Genomic DNA, 17515 nt, shown 5'->3' with positions numbered 1-17515 from the left:
AAAAGTTTCATATCGTGGTTTCAGTTTCCTCCCATTATTTCAAAGAAGTTTCCAACCATCTCTCTGGAACTCTCAAATCCCACGTAAACCACCAACGGACCGCTCTTTATCGTAAACATAGCCTTAGTCACCTTTTTCTGGTATCAGTATTTGAGATGTGGTGACTTGAGCCCCTCGTTAGGAAAGCCATGAAAAGGTGATGAAGACTCCACACTTGTTCATTATTCACAATGGAAACTAACTCACACGTGAAGTAGAACCAGGGGCGGACGTTACCACGAAGCAGGGGCGGAACTGCCTGATACCAGCTATTTGTTATCTCATAAAAAATGTTTCCAGGTGAAAAAAAACATTTTAAACCTGGTACAATATCCTTTGATTTACAAAAACCTACATTCATGGATTATTTGGTAATGGTTAATATGCAATGATTTTACTCACCCTCTCTTCTTCTCTTGCTTCATCTGATTGAGTGGATGCTCATGTGACTAATGCAGGAAACCAAAAGCTGCAGATAACTTCACCACAAATTAATCTGTGGCCGTTTGTCCCTCTAGTCTGATAACAGTCAGATGTATCATCAGACTCCATTTCTACTGATGTGGTGAGGAACTAGCAGCAGTGTATTTGATAAATGTAGTTTATTTGCATGTTCAGATTAATAATAAAACAAATAATTATGATCTAATGGCATAGATAAATATTAAACTTAGATAAGGATTAAATAAATAACTCCACCTTTACCAGGTTCGACATTTAAGGGATGAACACATGAATGCACGACTAATGATAATCCAATCCTGCAATATACTGTATATTATGAAAAGGGTCATTGTGTACTTAATACTTATGCTTTTGGTACTATTAACTTTTGTACTTTTACTAAGTAAAGTTAGTGACGCTAGATCAAACGGACTGCAAAAACTACAGACGCGATGCTTCTTGCTCCTCTGAATAAATACAATAACAGCAAATACACTTCATAAAAATCTGTTCCATTGATTCTTTTAGTTTTGTTCTTTTGATAGAATTACTCTGCATCTGTATTCATATCATCACTGCAAGAAAAATAATTAAAGGGTGGTTTATATTAAAGATGGAGTTTTATTGCATATTCAGGTACTGAAACATAAAAATAAGATGCACTGTACAACGTTAAAAATAACTCAAGAGCAAAATCTCATTTTAAACTGGGGACATCACAAAAAAATAAAGACAATGTAAAAATAACTGACTCCAAATACATCCCTCTGCTCAAAGTGTGGTATTGTCTTAATCCGAGTAGATTGAGGAGTTTACACACAAAGTAATTAAAGGTTTAAAACCAGAATTCTGTTTGATTTCAGTCATTTCAGTGTGTATAACTCGGGTAACCATTTATCACGTGGTCCAGATAAAAGGAGTCTGAGGAGGACCCTCATTCACTCGGCCTTCAGGGCGAAGAGCACGTCGTCCTGGCTGACGTTGAGGCGGACTCGCTGCAGGACTCCCAGGCGGCTCGGCTCCAGCAGCAGTAACCTGCAGGCACCCAGACGCTGACACACCGCCAGGCCCTCCGACACGCTGATGGGCTGCAGACCCTCCACCCGACACAGAGCCTGGTGCTGCACAAACACCTGGGACACAGACAAACAGAGGGGGGCACATTTATTTAGGTTTCTGTGCTTCAGGAGCAAAATAATGTGAGAAATAACAGAGAGGATGAATGTTTTTCTTCAGACATCAAAGATTACTTTACTTTAGAAGAGTGTTTTATGTACAAATGAATGCATTTGTGTGTGCAACGTGTGACGCAAGACATGGTTGTGTCTTGCGTCGACTTACACACTTAGAAATATGCAACTCAACTGTATACTACTCTGAAGTGTACTTCTATTTCAGAGGAAAGCATCGTGCCACATATACCCGATTCAACTCACAAACTATAAAACAATTAAAACCGGATGAACTGCTGTTCATTGAACTAACCAGCATTACGGAGAGAAAGTTCCACCTTGAACGGCCCTTCAGTAAACTGAAGCACATCATGCTGATAATGCCTCTCGTTCACTCTGCACTTAGCAGTAAACATTTGAATGCAGGACTTTTCCTGCGCGGTACTGAGATGTGTAACTTCTGCTTCAGAGAAAAACACTGCAGCACCGTATTAGAACTGAAAGCTCGACACTCTTCCCCGCGTGTTGGTTTCTACCTGTTGGAAGGTGGCCTCCTCCAATCCCAGCCGCCGGAACTCAGCGATGACCGCCCGGAGGAAGAGCTGCTCCTGCACTGACGCACACCTGAAGACACATATCGGTCACCTCACCTCATCACACCTTTACAACTCCACCGTGAATGCGACCAGAACGAGAGGCTCACTTGATGGCAGTGATGTAGGCAGAGGAGAACATCTCATTCAGCGCCTCCATCACGTGACTCATTCCGACCAAACCCGTGGCAGACAGGTCGGCGGCAGAGTGCTCGCAGATCTCCGTCGCCCTGCGGCAGATGTCCAAACATCGGCGAGCGTCGCCCGACAGAGCGGCGACCTGGGAGAGAGGGAGAGGAAAGCTTGTGAGAGAACGGACCCGCGAGGAAGCTCGGGTCCGGTGAGAAGGCGCGAGAGACGCCCCGGTCGCTTACCTTCCTGGACACCAGCTGGAGAGCGTCCTCCTCAAAGGCCTTCACCTTGTTCAGCCGGGACATGATGATCTGCTGCAGCTGCTTGAAGCTGTACGGCTGGAACGACATCCTGGTCAAACCCTGGAAACATTTAGGCAAACATGGTTTGAGCTTTTTTTTGTACAGATAATTATCTCCACCCTGTCGTCATTTTCCATCACTAACAATGATACGTGTTTAAAGGGCTGTGTAGGAGCTATTTATTCACAAGTAGTATTGTTTAATCATTCTAGAGGTTTGCCTTTTTAGGTTAGATCGTTTGTTTGATATATTAAGATTGAAGACATATTCTTTTTAATAGTCGTTTAGTTGAATTATTTTTTGTTGTTCTGTAAGTATACTTAGTTTTTGGGTTAGTTAGTTTGTTAATGAATTGGGCAACACTGTGGGCACCTGTGGTTATTTATAGGAGTAGGCAGGTATAGGACCAGCATGCACTGGGGTGGGCCTATGGTTTTTAACCAGAGCAGGAGAGGCAGCGACAGGAGTTTTTGTTCTTTTGTTTGACAAATAAATAATGAGAAAAAAACCCAGAATCCTGTATGGACAATTAAGTCTTTTGCCTGCGTAAACCACAAACCCACAATGCATCAGTGGCCCTTTGATTAAAGTTTGTTTTATTGGACAAATGGCCACTACAGGCTGCTTGCCGTTGTAATCCAACTTTTTATTGATTTCACGACTGATTTACAGCGCGCATCGGACCGTCGAAAAGGTGTGGTGGAAAAAGTTCTTGGCTCACTTTTAACAGCAACGGAATGTGGAGAGGTCTTTGTCTTAACGTTACCTTGCGTTACCTAGGCAGCAGGATTCTTGCGATGTTGCGAGAAACACAGGAATCACACAGGAATCACTTACATATTTTTTTTAAATGAGCTAAAATTAATTTTCCTTGTTGCCCCCTTTATTTCCTGTTATGTAGAATAATTTTTTGAATTCCTCTTATTCCATGCCACGGCCAGTCCCATTACCGCTCATTGTGACCTGAATGTACCTTTGAACTCGACCTGGGTCAGTGGAGGCTGTGAGACAGATTTATTTTTGAATTTTTAGTCTTCTTTTTCATTCTTCGGTTACGTATTAATTGATTTTCTGAAATAACTTTGCGAGTGCAGAGGACCTGTTTTTCAGGCTCATGGAGGACCATGCAGCCACAATCTAAGCAAAATGTTCTTTCAATTCACAACACGTCTACATGGATAATATATTTTGTCACCGTTTTCTTTTTTAGTGCCTGTGCGTTCTGCCACAAGTGTCAACTTCCCCTAATTTAACCAAAACTAGAAATTCTGACCACATTACACCAGTTCTAGCTTCCTTTCATCGCCTCGTGCTCCGGACGACTCTCGCATACATCACGCTCACTGCCAAATCCTCCTTCTCACTATCTCCCGACCACAATGTGCCTTTGACTTGTGAAACCTGTGAATCACATGCACAAGCTACCGTATGTGTTAATCTGAATAAAGAGCTGTGCCAGGGCTCAGCAGCACAGGGCCGGGCTCCCTTTACCAGTCTGCTGGCCACTCTGTTGATCATGATCCTCTCCGGCAGGTCCATGGTGTTCGCGATGGTCAGAACCACCAGGCGGGCGTGACGCCGTGTCGGCCAGTCGAACAGGTTGTACATGACGTTCTGCTTCCGGGTCCATAACAGGTCCAACTACAGGCCAAAGCACAAAGGGTTAAAGTGGGTTAGTCTGCTGTTACGCGATCGTCTCCCAACTTTACAGCTCCGGAAATATATTGATGATGTCCATGATAAAAAGGTATAATATGGAGTCACATTGTTGTAAAGACAGCATTCAAAATTCGCCCGTGCTCTCCGGCTCAACGATCGAGCGAGAGAGAAAGAGCGCGCCGGCGGTCGAATGAGCTAGAGAGTGAATGATGAGAGGGAAAGCCGTAAGTTGGAACAAAGCGTTATTTTCTGATTGTGTCACAGCGGTTACTTCCTTTTCCCTACTTTACTCCGTGAAATGTTTTTGTCAAGTAGTGCTACTGACATTTCATCAAGCCCTTGAGTGGTTCATGCTATAGGTACACACTTGCACATTGTTGCAACTTCCTCAGAGGAAGACGGATGTGTTTGCATGAATGAGCTCCAATTTATATCACACAATCTGTGGTTAACCACCGTGTGACGTGTGACGTTAGCTCTTGAAACTGTAAATCAACTTGAGTTACTCTTTTGCAGAACTCCAATTAGTCACAGTTTGTTGGTCACAGTTTCTCAGTTTCTCAGTTTCTTGGTCACAGTTTCTCAGTTTGTTGGTCACAGTTTCTCAGTTTCTTGGTCACAGTTTCTCAGTTTCTTGGTCACAGTTTCTCAGTTTCTTGGTCACAGTTTCTCAGTTTGTTGGTCACAGTTTCTCAGTTTGTTAGTTTGTTGGTCACAGTTTCTTGGTCACAGTTTCTCAGTTTGTTGGTCACAGTTTCTCAGTTTGTTAGTTTGTTGGTCACAGTTTCTCAGTTTGTTAGTTTGTTGGTCACAGTTTCTCAGTTTGTTGGTCACAGTTTCTCAGTTTGTTGGTCACAGTTTCTCAGTTTGTTGGTCACAGTTTCTCAGTTTGTTGGTCACAGTTTCTCAGTTTGTTGGTCACAGTTTCTCAGTTTGTTAGTTTGTTGGTCACAGTTTCTCAGTTTGTTGGTCACAGTTTCTCAGTTTGTGGGTCTCAGTTTGTCTGTTAGTGTGGTAGGGCTGCAACTAACGATTATTTTAATAATCGATTAATCTGTCGATTATTTGCCGTTAAATCACAGCCAAATCAGTTTATTTTGTGTTCATACAGCTGTAGTAAACAGCCGAGGTGTGGCTCGCTAGACACAGTGAGCTCGATGAAATCCACGGAGCTCCTCTGAACTATGTTATGAACCAGACATGACGGCGTTTAGTTTCCCGTGATATCTGGGACTTCCACAAGTGGCACAATTCGAGTTTTCCATCCTGAACCAGGAAGAGGGGCTTCTCAAAGTGACCCAGCACACTAAGCAGAAATGGAGGTTTCTCTCTCTCTCTCTCTCTCTCTCTCTCTCTCTCTCTCTCTCCTCTCTCTCTCTCTCTCTCTCTCTCTCTCTCTCTCTCTCCTCTCTCTCTCTCTCTCTCTCTCTCTCTCTCTCTCTCTCTCTCTCCTCTCTCTCTCTCTCTCTCTCTCTCTCCTCTCTCTCTCTCTCTCTCTCTCTCTCTCCATGCGCAGGTTTTGAGACTAATTAAATGCCATAAAGATACATCAGGCTTTACATTGTTAAACAATCTTTATATTATTCCTGTCAATAAGCAATTGAGTTCTTACTTCATCCACCAGCAGCACGGTAGTCTCCTTCCTGGGTGCAGGGTTGCTGAATCTCTTCTCCAGCAGAGCTGCTGCGTGGTCGGCCGTGGCCTTCTGACCCGTCAGTTTCTGCAGAGACAAGACTGATCATTCAGTGAACGTTTTAATCCAGCTGGAGCACTATTTACTCCTAAAATTAATACAGATTGGGAGGAATGACATTTCTAGTTTAGCCTAGCTTAGCACAGAGACTGAAAGCAGGTGGACCCTGCTAGCAGTAGTTAATGTTGGTGGACTCACAAGAGACGGATAAAACAAATTGAAAAAAGAATTGTCTAAATCTGTGCAACAGGTTTCCAGATAACTTGACTTTTCATCCCTAGAATGGGTCAAACTCAAAGCCCCTAGATCTTACATTTCCCATAATGCAACTGGGTGGAGTCTTTATTGCATTCTGCCTCCTAAAATGGCCTCATCAACACACCTGAGTTGATAATGCAGATTTCTGTTCAACTTTTGTCTGCTCTTTACTGCAGAAAACACTTGTGAGGAGTTCAGCTCCATAAATAATAAAAAAAGAGCATCAGAGAAGCCAAGAGCAGATACCAGCAGCGAATCGAGGGGCATTTTCGAAAACCACGACCCCCTCAGCATGCGGAGAGGCATTAAAGTCTTAACAGACTACAAACACAGCATCTCACAGACCAGCCATGACCCTGAACCAGTTCTTTGCTCGCTTTGACAACCACACCAGCAGAGTGAGAACTCCAACAACACCACGAAGGGAGGACCCTGTACTCGTGTCCTACAGAGCCACCAGGTGAGATCCACGCTGATGAAGATTGACATCACCAAAGCAGCAGGACCAGACAGGGTATCAGGCACCGGACACTGAAGTCATGTGCCGACCAACTAGCAGGGGTGTTTACCAACATCTTTAACCGCTCACTCAGAGGTCAGAGGTCTCAGCGACTATCGCCCAATAGCCCTGACACCAATTGTGATGAAGTGCTTTGAGAGACTTGTACTATCCCACATCAAGGCCAACATCCCCACTGATCTGGACAGCCACCAGTTTGCCTACCGGGGAAACAGATCTACGGAGGATGCTGTCTCAAGAGCACTTCACACATCCCTGTCCCATCTGGAGCATTCAAACACTCACGCCAGGATGCTATTTGTTGCTTTCAACACAATAGTCCCCCATAAACTGGTACACAAACTCAACAACCTTGGATTATCCACGACACTCTGCTCATGGACTTCCTCACAAACGGACCACAAACCGTCAGAATGGGCAACCGCACATCCTCCACCCTCATCCGCAGGACTGTGTGCTCAGTCCGGCCCTTTTCACCCTTTACACCCACCCACTCCTCTAACACTATGGGGAGGTTCGCTTGATGATTCTCTGCCACTGCGCCACCGTGTGGTGTGGTACACCAGCTGCACTGCAGAGAGCCGAAGAGGACCATGGCCCGGGTAGATAAAACAGCGCAGGGGATCGTAGGAACCAAGCTCCCGACTCTGGACACAGTGTTTATTATTAATTTAGTCACGTTTTTTTATTCCTTTGTGTATTTCTATCTTGTATATTGTTGTTCGCTGCTGCTGGCTGGCTGAGGGGCTACCAAACGAAAGCCTTCATCATATGAATCCTTCTGTCTCGCGTGTGAAAGGTTCACTGCTCTCACCTGCAGGATCTGGACGTAGGCCTGATGAGGATCCGTCATCTTCATCCCGTTGATCTCGATGAAGTGGAAAGGAGGGATCTCGTCCACGTCGGCCGCGTGCTGCAGACAGCGCATCACCTCCTGGACTGTGGCCGTCTTCCCTGGTGCCCGGGCACACCCTGAGATGTACATACACCTGAGACACAAACAACAACAACAACAACAACAACAACATCACAACAAACACGAGAAAGACGGTCTGAGTTTATGTCATTAAATCAATCTGTGCATTTGTTTAAAACTAGCATCCTGAATGGGATTTCACTGTGACAAAGCAGGGTTATTATGACGAGACATCTGAAGGGAAAAGATGTTGACATTACTGGGTTTGTCACATTTCTTTTAGGTTTTGGAAATTAATGAAATATTAGCTTCTAGTTCAAATGACAGTAAACCTGGAGGTCAGCAATTAATTGATTTGTTTATCGGCAGAAATGTAAAAATAATTGTGGCCTTTCCTTGTCTTACTTTATTGTGAATTAAATCTATTTGGGGTATTTTGGTTGGGTATTGTGGCCGATACGGACACAACAACTCAATTCAATAAAGAGCAAAAAGGCTTCACTTCATAGATTGAGCAGTTTGTCGTCGACAATTGAAGAAACCTAAAGAAGAGCTGTGACTACTGACTCACTCTTAAAGTGCTTACAGGCAACCATGCCATTAATATAATAGCAAATAATAATCTAATAACTGCTGCTATTGGAGGAAAAAGCTCCACATTACTGGATGTAATTAGTGGCAGAAATTAAATGATGGCAACACCAACAATAATTGAACTTTCATTTATTGGAGGATAAAGTACAAGCCTGTGACACATGGCTAAATACTCAAAACCTCTTGAGTACTTTAAAAAACAATAAAAGAAAACGATTAGAGAAGGGAACCAACTGTTCACAGATCAGGGTCTCACAAACCGCCTCCCGGGGTTAGACTCTGTGTTTGTAGGTTTTCCATGTTGGTGCCAATACGATTCTACTAATACCAAAAGAAAAACCAGGATCTGGATCTGGGTCTTACCCCCCCGTGCCGTCTACGATCTTGCTCTCCACGAAGCTGTAGATGTCCTGAAACTCCTGCTCTCTGCAGGGCAGCGACTCTGGCACCGAGGACACGTGCAGCCTGAAGAGACACAATAACATTAACATTAACAAATATTAACAAAGATTAACAAATATTAACAAACATGTGATTCATGTTCAGCTCACTCTGTCGATCATCTGCTTCACACTAAAGTTCTCAAGATGGCATAAATAACTAATATGTAGATTCTGGTCCTTCGTGATGTTTCTGTTAAAAGAAAAATAACTTCAAAATGTAATTAATGTCAAAAGGACTATCAGAGTACGTGTTTCCTGAAAAAAAAAGATTTAAAAAAGTCACTTAAGCCAATTCCAACCTCCTAATAAATAACGAAATTTAGTTTCTGATTTTGAAAATGAGCTCTGTAGGATAAGTACGAACCCACAAACAATGAGAGAAATTATCTGTAAAAATGAATATTAATAGCAAACTATTTTGATAGTCAGTTAATCTTTTTATCAATCAATCGCCATTTATCAAGAAACATCTTCAAACAAACCTTTACAGGTTTTAGCTTCTCAAATGTGAGGATTTGATGATTTTCTCTGTTTTACACTGAATATCTGTATAAATTGAATATCCATGCGTCAAAACAAAAGAGACTCGAAGGCGTCACTTGAGAGTCTGGGACTTTGCAAAGCACTCTTGTTTCACTGTTTTCTGGAAATTTTACTAAACAATTAATCATAAGAATAATTGAGTGATTAATCAATGATGAAAAATGATGGTTAGTTGCAGCCCTGAAATACACTTTGAATAAATTAAGCTTTCAATTTGTACAAAACAAATCAAAACGGTTCAGGGACGTTTTGTGGATGCAGGTTTAAACAAACACCAACCGGCCAAATCTTTTGTGTGGTTGCGTCGTTATCATGATGATTATCATGTGATGAATTCTGCAGCCCCGACGTGCAGAGTTAATACATACACTACTGTTGAAAAGCTTGGAACCAGCTGTTATGTTGCGTTTATTTTTCTTCTTTCCTTCAATGAAGGCTGGTTAACAGATAACTTATGCAGCAGGAGAATACACATTTTGAGTGTTTTATCGATGAGGGTCAGCGGTCTCACCTCGTCCTGGCCTCCTCCAGAACATTAGCAGGCTGTCGGGCCGGCAGCGACCTGCTGGGGATGCTGGGGATGGCGCGATGAGGAGTCCGTGGCGTGCCGGGTGTGATCTGTCGAAACAGGAAACAGTTAAAAGGAGACAAGGTGAGAAAAGAAACGATGGCCTGATTCTGTCAGTTTAGTATGTTTTCAGGACGTTTACCTTCTTGTTTGGAGTTTTTCGCGGCGTTCTAGTCGAGGAGCGAGTTCTCTGCTTTGACCGAGGAGTACGAGACCCTGCCGCAGCATATCTGCCCTTTTTAAACGCTACCTCTTCATCACTGTCGAGCCCTGCCTCCTCCTCCCCATCATCATCATCATCATCACTGCTGCTCTGTAGCTCCTTCTTGGATGGAACAAACTCCTCCTCGTCCTCTCCGTCTGAGTTCAGGTCCTGCAGGTTGTCCAGAAGGTTCCTGATCACACAGGAAGTGAAGCGTCAGTACCCCGAAGCCTCCCGCAAGAATTTATGAACGGGTCGGCCGGTGGACTGAAAGACCGACGACCCCCCCGCTCTGCACTCACAGCTGTTTTCTGATGCGAGACGACACCAGCTGGGCCGACTTCCTCTTCGAGCTCCTCGGTGTGACGGTGACCGGCAGCATCGGAGAGTTTTCATTATCCACTTCAGCCCTGTCCACATCAACAGAAGAAGAGCCGTCACATTTTGATGGCAAGAGGGAGTCGGGTGGAAAAGGGAGATATAATATTCTAACTGATGCAAAATGAGCTCAGCTTGCAGAGGGTTTTAGGCAATCGAGACATTCAGATAGTGTTGTGGCTCGTTAGTATCTGGGACAGCCACAATGCTCGGTGGTAACAGGACTCTTCTGATCACGTGGGTCTCCTCTCGGACAAAACGTATTTAAAATAAAAACAAAAAATTGTCAGTATGTCTGCTAGTTTTCCACACCAGACAAATATCTGTGTATGAATCATAAGAGAGTCTGTTTTCCAGAGACACAAGAAACATATCGTTACAATAACGCACATCTACACTGCACATTTCTATATACTGTGAACTTTAACACATTCCTGCTTTTTCATTTTAGAAAACATATGGTGTACATATTTGTACACTATATTGTCATATTATTATTGTCATTTGTTCTATTTCATGCATGTTTATTGACTGTAGCAGTACACGCTTTTTATTTTCTCTAAAGCACCAAGATGGTGATGCACCTGGTTCTCTGATGTGATATTCTGAGCTTTAGGGGAAGTCAACAGAGAGAATAATGTTGCCATGGAGTCAGTGAATTATCTGTGGGCTATAACTTGAGCACCGTTTTTTTTTTTTTTTAGCCTTCCGTACTTTCGTTTACATTTCCTCAAATAATCATCGCTATGAGCAGCTCCTGTTTGCAGTGTAACCGTGCATGAACAGAAAACGACCACTGGGTTACTTTGTTACTGAAGAAAACTTAAAAACATGAAGATTCTCAGGCAAGTTCTGCAGTTATAAGGAGTGGATTTACGGACATGTAGAAGTAATGAAAGAATGAACAGAACATAAATAATGATGATAGAATATGTTTATCATGTCTCTGTGTTGAGGTCTGACTGAGTCATGACTGAGTAGGAGTTGTTGTGTTTAGAAAACCTGCATGCGTGCACACGCGTCTACTCACAGGACTCCCAGGAATGGTTCATTCAGGGTTTCCGGTTCTTTTTTTCGAGAAGGAGTGGTAGCTCTGTTTGAAGACACATTGGATTTTTGGGGTTACATCACTGTATTGAATTCGAGAAAAGCGAACCCATTGATGATTAAGTGAAGTGTGAATGTTCACACTGAAACCACTTCACCCGGCTGTGCAGACTCAAACCTCAAAGAATATAAAAATACAAAAAAAAAAATCACGACATGCATGTGTGAGCTACAGGTGTGAGGATCTTCTTCTCTGACACACCCCTTTGTTGTACTCCGGGACTCATAAACATTACATCATTACAGTTATTACCACCACCAGGCCTGCAGTGTCTGACTCACTTCTGTTCCCTGGTGGCATACGGTCTCCTCGGCGTGGCATTTCTTCTTCTGGGTGTCTTACCCGAGCCCGTCGGTAACCCTGCCTCCATCACATCGTCGCCCTGCTGAGGACTTTCATCCAACAGAAGAGGCACCAGTGAGTCTGCACATTTAAAACAGGTCATCTCTGGTTGAATCCAGTTTAAAACCTGCGGTGAGGGAGCAAACTGAACTCTGCTCACCCGTCCTTTGCCAAGCACGATGAAAAACTACAGTGACAACAAGGTAGCGAAAGGCTCACGATAGAGCCGGAGTCTGGTTTGTCTGTTCTAGACTACTGTAGAAACAAAGCGGTGCAATATGGCGACGACGTGAAGAGAACCAGCTCCCTATGAAGGTATGAACAGCTCATTCTAAGATAATTCTTACTTTCAGGTCATTTTACACTAATGAATACACAGTCCATTTCTGCCAATAAATCCCCCTAAATCCTAAACACTGTTCCTTTAAGTATCAATAAATAATGACAAATACTGAAATATATTAATTAATTAATGCACATTTGAATATGTTTATTTAGGTCAGTGTTGTAAGGTGGGATGTCTAACCTCAGTCTATGCATGCATGTATTTAACTTTTAATTTATTCATTCATTTATGTATTTATTTAAGCATTTGTTTATTGATTTATTCACTTAATTCAAAATGCATACATTAATTCTTTTTATTCTATTATTATTTCTGCTACGGCAGCTATTACTACTCTCAACATGTTACGATGTTGTTCATTCTGTACACATCTATTGCACTTCTGTCCATCCTGGGAGAGGGATCTCTCCCCGTTGCTCTTCCTGAGGTTTCTTCCCCCATTAAAGGGGCTTTTTGGGACAGAGGAAGCCGTATGTTGTATAGAATGTGAAGTTCTCTGAGGCAATTTTGAGATTTTGTAAATTGGGCTCTACAAATCATAATTGAATTGAATCATTTATGATTTATTTATTCATGCTGAAGTCATTTAATGTCCTCCATACTGGGCGCTACAAGGTTATTCTATTGTTACTGCACAACTGGGTTGCACAACAAAATGCAGATTGTCGTCCATGTTTGCTCCACAAGAAAAACACAAAAATGTTTTTTTGCACAATGTGCAAAGGTTTACATCACGGAGATCGAGTTGCTCCAATGTTCACATAAACATAGCGTGGATAACAGCTTCAACACTAGCCATCTATACCTGCTGGGCAGCTAACGCTAGCTAACAGCAGTCTGCGGATGTCAGGCTGATGATTTATTGATGATCAAGTGATTATTAAACTGTGTCTATGCTCACGTAGTTGAAGCATCTGGTGCAGACGGTCTATAGCTGTGTGTATTGTAGGGCTTTATGGAATATCACTGTTTTTAAATTTTCAAATAAATGCTTTGAATGTCTGTCGTCATATTTAATGTGCCGCACTAACAGATGGGGAAAATTAAATGTGTCATTGTGGTTGTATAAATGTAAGTCATGATTCCGGTAGATTGCCGGTAGACCTCCCCGTTAACAACTAAACTGTTGTTGTTGAAAGGCTGAAATGCAACAAACATGGATTGAAGCAGAATATTTCGTTAGATTTGAGCAAAACTGAAAATTCACAACGTTTCGTAGAACGTAGAACAATGACAGCCTTACAGGTGGTGCAGGTCTTTCATTTATTCTCGCTAAATTGTTTGGATATAAAGTCTACAGCCGTGCTAGCTGCTGTGCTGCTATACTTGAGCCTCACTTAAAAAGACTGCCGTTGTCCTCACTGGAGGCTAACAATATGACGTTAGAATCATGCTGAAGTCTTGAAGGAGAAAAGATAAGAGATTTTGTTTTGTGGCGAAATCTCCCAGCTGTAGCTAAAACACACAACCCCGATATTCCCTGATGGGAGCTTGGCTGTGTGTCTTCCCGCCGACTGTGAAAGGATGCGGACACTGTGGCTGTGAGGGAGAGTTGACTCTCACCTGGCAGACGATGGAGGACTGTTCCTCTCGGAGAGAGACACCTTGCGGAGGACGAGGGTGGAGGGCTTCAGGGAGAAAGTGCCCAGAGCGTCGGGGGCTGTGTGGGGCTGCTTGAGGCTGTGGGGGAGGGGCAGGTCCTGAGGGGGGGAGGCCGACAGCCTTCCGACAGCCCACATCACCTCCGATTCCAGCTCCTCGTCCAGCAGCTGGCTCAGGATGTCCTCGCTGATCATCGACTTCTTCTCAGGGTCTGACGGGACGAGGAGGGAAAACGGTTATAGATCTGCCCGTACTGATGCACCTTATCTGGAATTAACTCAAATCTACCGCTACCACCAGAAAAGACTGCACTGCTTTTAAAACACTCACTGCTGAGTTCCAGTTTCTTGCGGACGCCGGGCGTCCTGACCGAGGCGTTCCTCCTCTTGGCGCTCAGACATTTTGAGGCCGACATTTTGGTGGCGGAGTGCAGCGACTCTACTTCTGCGGTGTCGGCCTTACCCGCGCTCATGGTGGCCCGGCTGTATCTCACTTCCCCCTGTGCGGCCCGGCGCATGACGGTGAGGTCTGGAGTCGGCAGGGCGCGTCGGGCGGGGCCTCGAGACGCCGGAGCCGCTGCAGGCGGGGAGCAGGGGGGTGAGGGGGGGAGAGAGGCTTTGGGACGGGGAGGAGTGGAGGAGGCCGGAGCGAGTTCAGACTCCACCAGAGCAGAGTCCAGGATTTTGAAGGTCTTGGAGTCCCAGGACAGCTTCACGTACAGGGTGTCCCTCTCGCCAGAGTCCGGGAACGGAGCTTCTCCAATCAGGTGCTTCACCTTTGAGTGAAAGGACAAAGAATTAAAGGAACAGTTCACCGTAATCCCACAGAACATTTTCCCTCTCCCCTCTAGTTTTATGTCCATGCAGACAGTTTATGCTATCAGATATCCACATGCAAAGAGCAACGCGTACCCACGGTTCTCCACTGATTCAGCATTGCAACATTGTCAAACTCATGATGGGCCGTTAGAAAAGACGATATCGCTGATTCTACTGCATCGATTTTGACTTTATTTTTATTTGCTTTTGCCACACCAGACAAAAACAACTGCATCGTATTGAGAACACTAAGAGCCACTTCTCAAAAACCCAAAACAAATTATCCTAAAGACGCCATTATATGCAATACCTCTGCAAGAACCCTTGTCCTTACGGTGGGAATTGCTTACAGTCATCACGGTTACAGTAATTACTCGCTGTTATGGATCACAAAGCTTGGGACATGAGTCATTCTTATACAAATGCTGTGTAAATAATTTGCATATAGCAATTAAGTAGTCCACTAACGGTGTTCAGTTGGGGTCTTTTCATACATGACAACATACGGAGAAAAGATATTGAATATATTTTTTTTTAACTTTACTCCCATGATACTGTACTTCGCGGTAACCTGTCTGCTCGCTGGCTAACGGAGGCTGGTGCTGGTGCTGGGTGCATATTGTGATCATGACGGAGGAAAAGGAAATATTCTTCTCTCAATGAAAGACGTCGTCTCCTCAAAAAAACGTATGACAAACGATGCTTTAATTTTGGAAGCATTCCTTCCTAGATGAGAAAGATTGTTGTTTGATGGAACCCAGGAAGATTAGCAACTGCATAAGCAGACTGTAAGAGGTCTCTTATACATTCATATGAGGGGCGAGAGAAGGAAATAGGAGAAACGCATTTTTAAGGATAAGTTCGCCCAATGACAAAAACATGACTTAATAAGAGTGACCGGAGTATTCGCATGTTATTCAGGTCACTGAGTGTCACCTGCACAGGGTTGAGGATGGACCCGGCGTCGACCTCGTCGTCACAGCTGCGACCCTGGTAGTAGAAGATCTCCTGCGGGTGAGGCTCTCTGCCCAGCAGCTTCAGTTTGCTCACAGGCACTTCAGACACACGGACAAACCACTGAACCACCGCCTTCTTCTGCTTCCCGCTCTCTGAAACACGACGAGAGACAGAAGACATTCGGCAACATGTCCTCGAGGACAAAGTCAAGCGTCAAGTGACTGTGACTCACCGTCACCAAACAGCCGGATGACTTTGGCCACATAGGGGCTGTCTTCATCCTCTCCTTCTATGAGGATGTGTTGGCCGGTCTTAATGACAGTGCTCCTCGGGAGACCTTCCACGCTGATGGCCAAAGAGCTGAGATTCACAGATTCAGATTATTAATGCAAAGCTAATCAACAAAAAAAAACATGACGCATTATTACAGGTTAAGCTGCCCAGCCATATAGAAAGTAGTTACAATTAGCTCCACCTTTGCCAGCTCTACCAACATTAAATCAATGAACACATCAAGCATCAACAAATATGAACCAATAATATAATATGTATTATTCTAAAATGGGCCATTCTGCATTATGAGTACTTTTGGTACATAAAGTCTATTTTGATGATAATACTTTGGTGCTTTTATTGAAACTTCATTGTGAATGCAGGACTTTTACTTGTAGTGGTGTATTTCAACACTTTAGGACTACTACTTTGATTTAAGTAGAAGATCTGAGTACTTCTTCCTCCTCTGGTCAAAATAGACAAAAAACACAAAATCTCTTGATGCGTTGATGACGTGATAACCTAAAGGATGACGTGTTCCTTTATGCGTTGAGAAAATGTAACTGCTCACTTCTTACGCTGATAATAAAACAGGGCTGTATTTCTGAGCTCATGAAAAGTTCACTGCTCACAGATACGTGCACAGGCACGACAATTATGATCTTATAGAAAAACAATGCAGTTCTGTAAATTTAAATACACAACTGTATATAAAGGAGTAACAGTTACAATTCCAAAAGACAGAAACTTAATACTCACCCATATTCATAGGTCTTTAACTTCCTGTTGAAACTTAAAGGCTTTCCACGCCACTCGTAGACTCGCCTGACTCTCAGTCTGGTGAAGTACTTCATCCTGTGTCCTCACGGTCTGCTGCACGAGCTCAGATACAACAACACAAACAATAATCAGGACAACACGATGACTTGTCTTCGTCCGTTTATCTGCTTTAATTCAAACCCCGCATCGAAATAGAGGAAACGTTTAAAGGACCAAGTCTTCAGACGACACACAGCACCATTCAGAGGTTTCGCGCGAAAATTGCGTAGTTTCCGTTTTTCTTCTTCTCTCGTTTTAATGGCATGCTGCAAAGAACCGTCAATGGCCCATTGCTGCCCTCTAGTGGACTGGAGTGTATTACATCATGAGTTTATATTCTATAAAATATATAATAAATAATACGCCCAGGTGGAAAGATAAAGTCAGAAATAAATAACTGCAAATATATGAAACTAGTATAAGTCTCACATTGTTATAATGCTATCATTTTAATTATGTTTAGTAGCATTTTGATTGTGGAGCTCTTTTTTGTATTTGGTACAAATGAAATGTTACCATCGGGCTTATTTAAAAATAATTTATCAAAGTTATTTTTTATAATCCTATAATGTATTCATATCAAGTATATTTGTAACAGTGTGATTTTATTTACCTGTTCTCTTCTTGCACATCCGTTTCTATGGTTATTGGTTCGGTTTTAATAAATAGACCAGTCGGCTGAGCATTCTCTACGCAGAGAAACAGCGACACGTGCAGGCCAATTCTGAGAATGACGCTCTCATTCTGAAAAATACAATACAGGAAGTGTCTGTTAAACTGTTTCCGGTGTTGGA

General features: G+C 43.3%; 1 protein-coding gene across 1 annotated transcript; it reads right to left on the bottom strand.

Annotated features, from left to right (window-relative positions):
• Nucleotides 1–1196: 1196 nt before the first annotated feature.
• On the bottom strand, nucleotides 1197–16756 carry orc1 (origin recognition complex, subunit 1; the record flags this gene model as incomplete). The annotated part of the gene is made up of 18 exons (XM_079157969.1): nucleotides 1197–1616; nucleotides 2192–2279; nucleotides 2359–2528; nucleotides 2623–2742; nucleotides 4174–4323; nucleotides 5954–6061; nucleotides 7627–7801; nucleotides 8686–8787; nucleotides 9820–9926; nucleotides 10019–10271; nucleotides 10381–10488; nucleotides 11487–11549; nucleotides 11846–11956; nucleotides 13816–14065; nucleotides 14185–14629; nucleotides 15609–15781; nucleotides 15862–15989; nucleotides 16662–16756. 18 exons carry the CDS (start codon nucleotides 16754–16756, stop codon nucleotides 1422–1424), a joined length of 2841 nt encoding a protein of 946 aa, XP_079014095.1. The 3' UTR covers nucleotides 1197–1421.
• Between the last annotated feature and the right edge of the window lie 759 nt (nucleotides 16757–17515).

This window comes from Pholis gunnellus, assembly GCF_910591455.1.
Source record: "Pholis gunnellus genome assembly, chromosome: 4".
NCBI classification, from domain to species: domain Eukaryota; kingdom Metazoa; phylum Chordata; class Actinopteri; order Perciformes; family Pholidae; genus Pholis; species Pholis gunnellus.
This window is presented reverse-complemented; position numbering and strand designations above follow the sequence as displayed.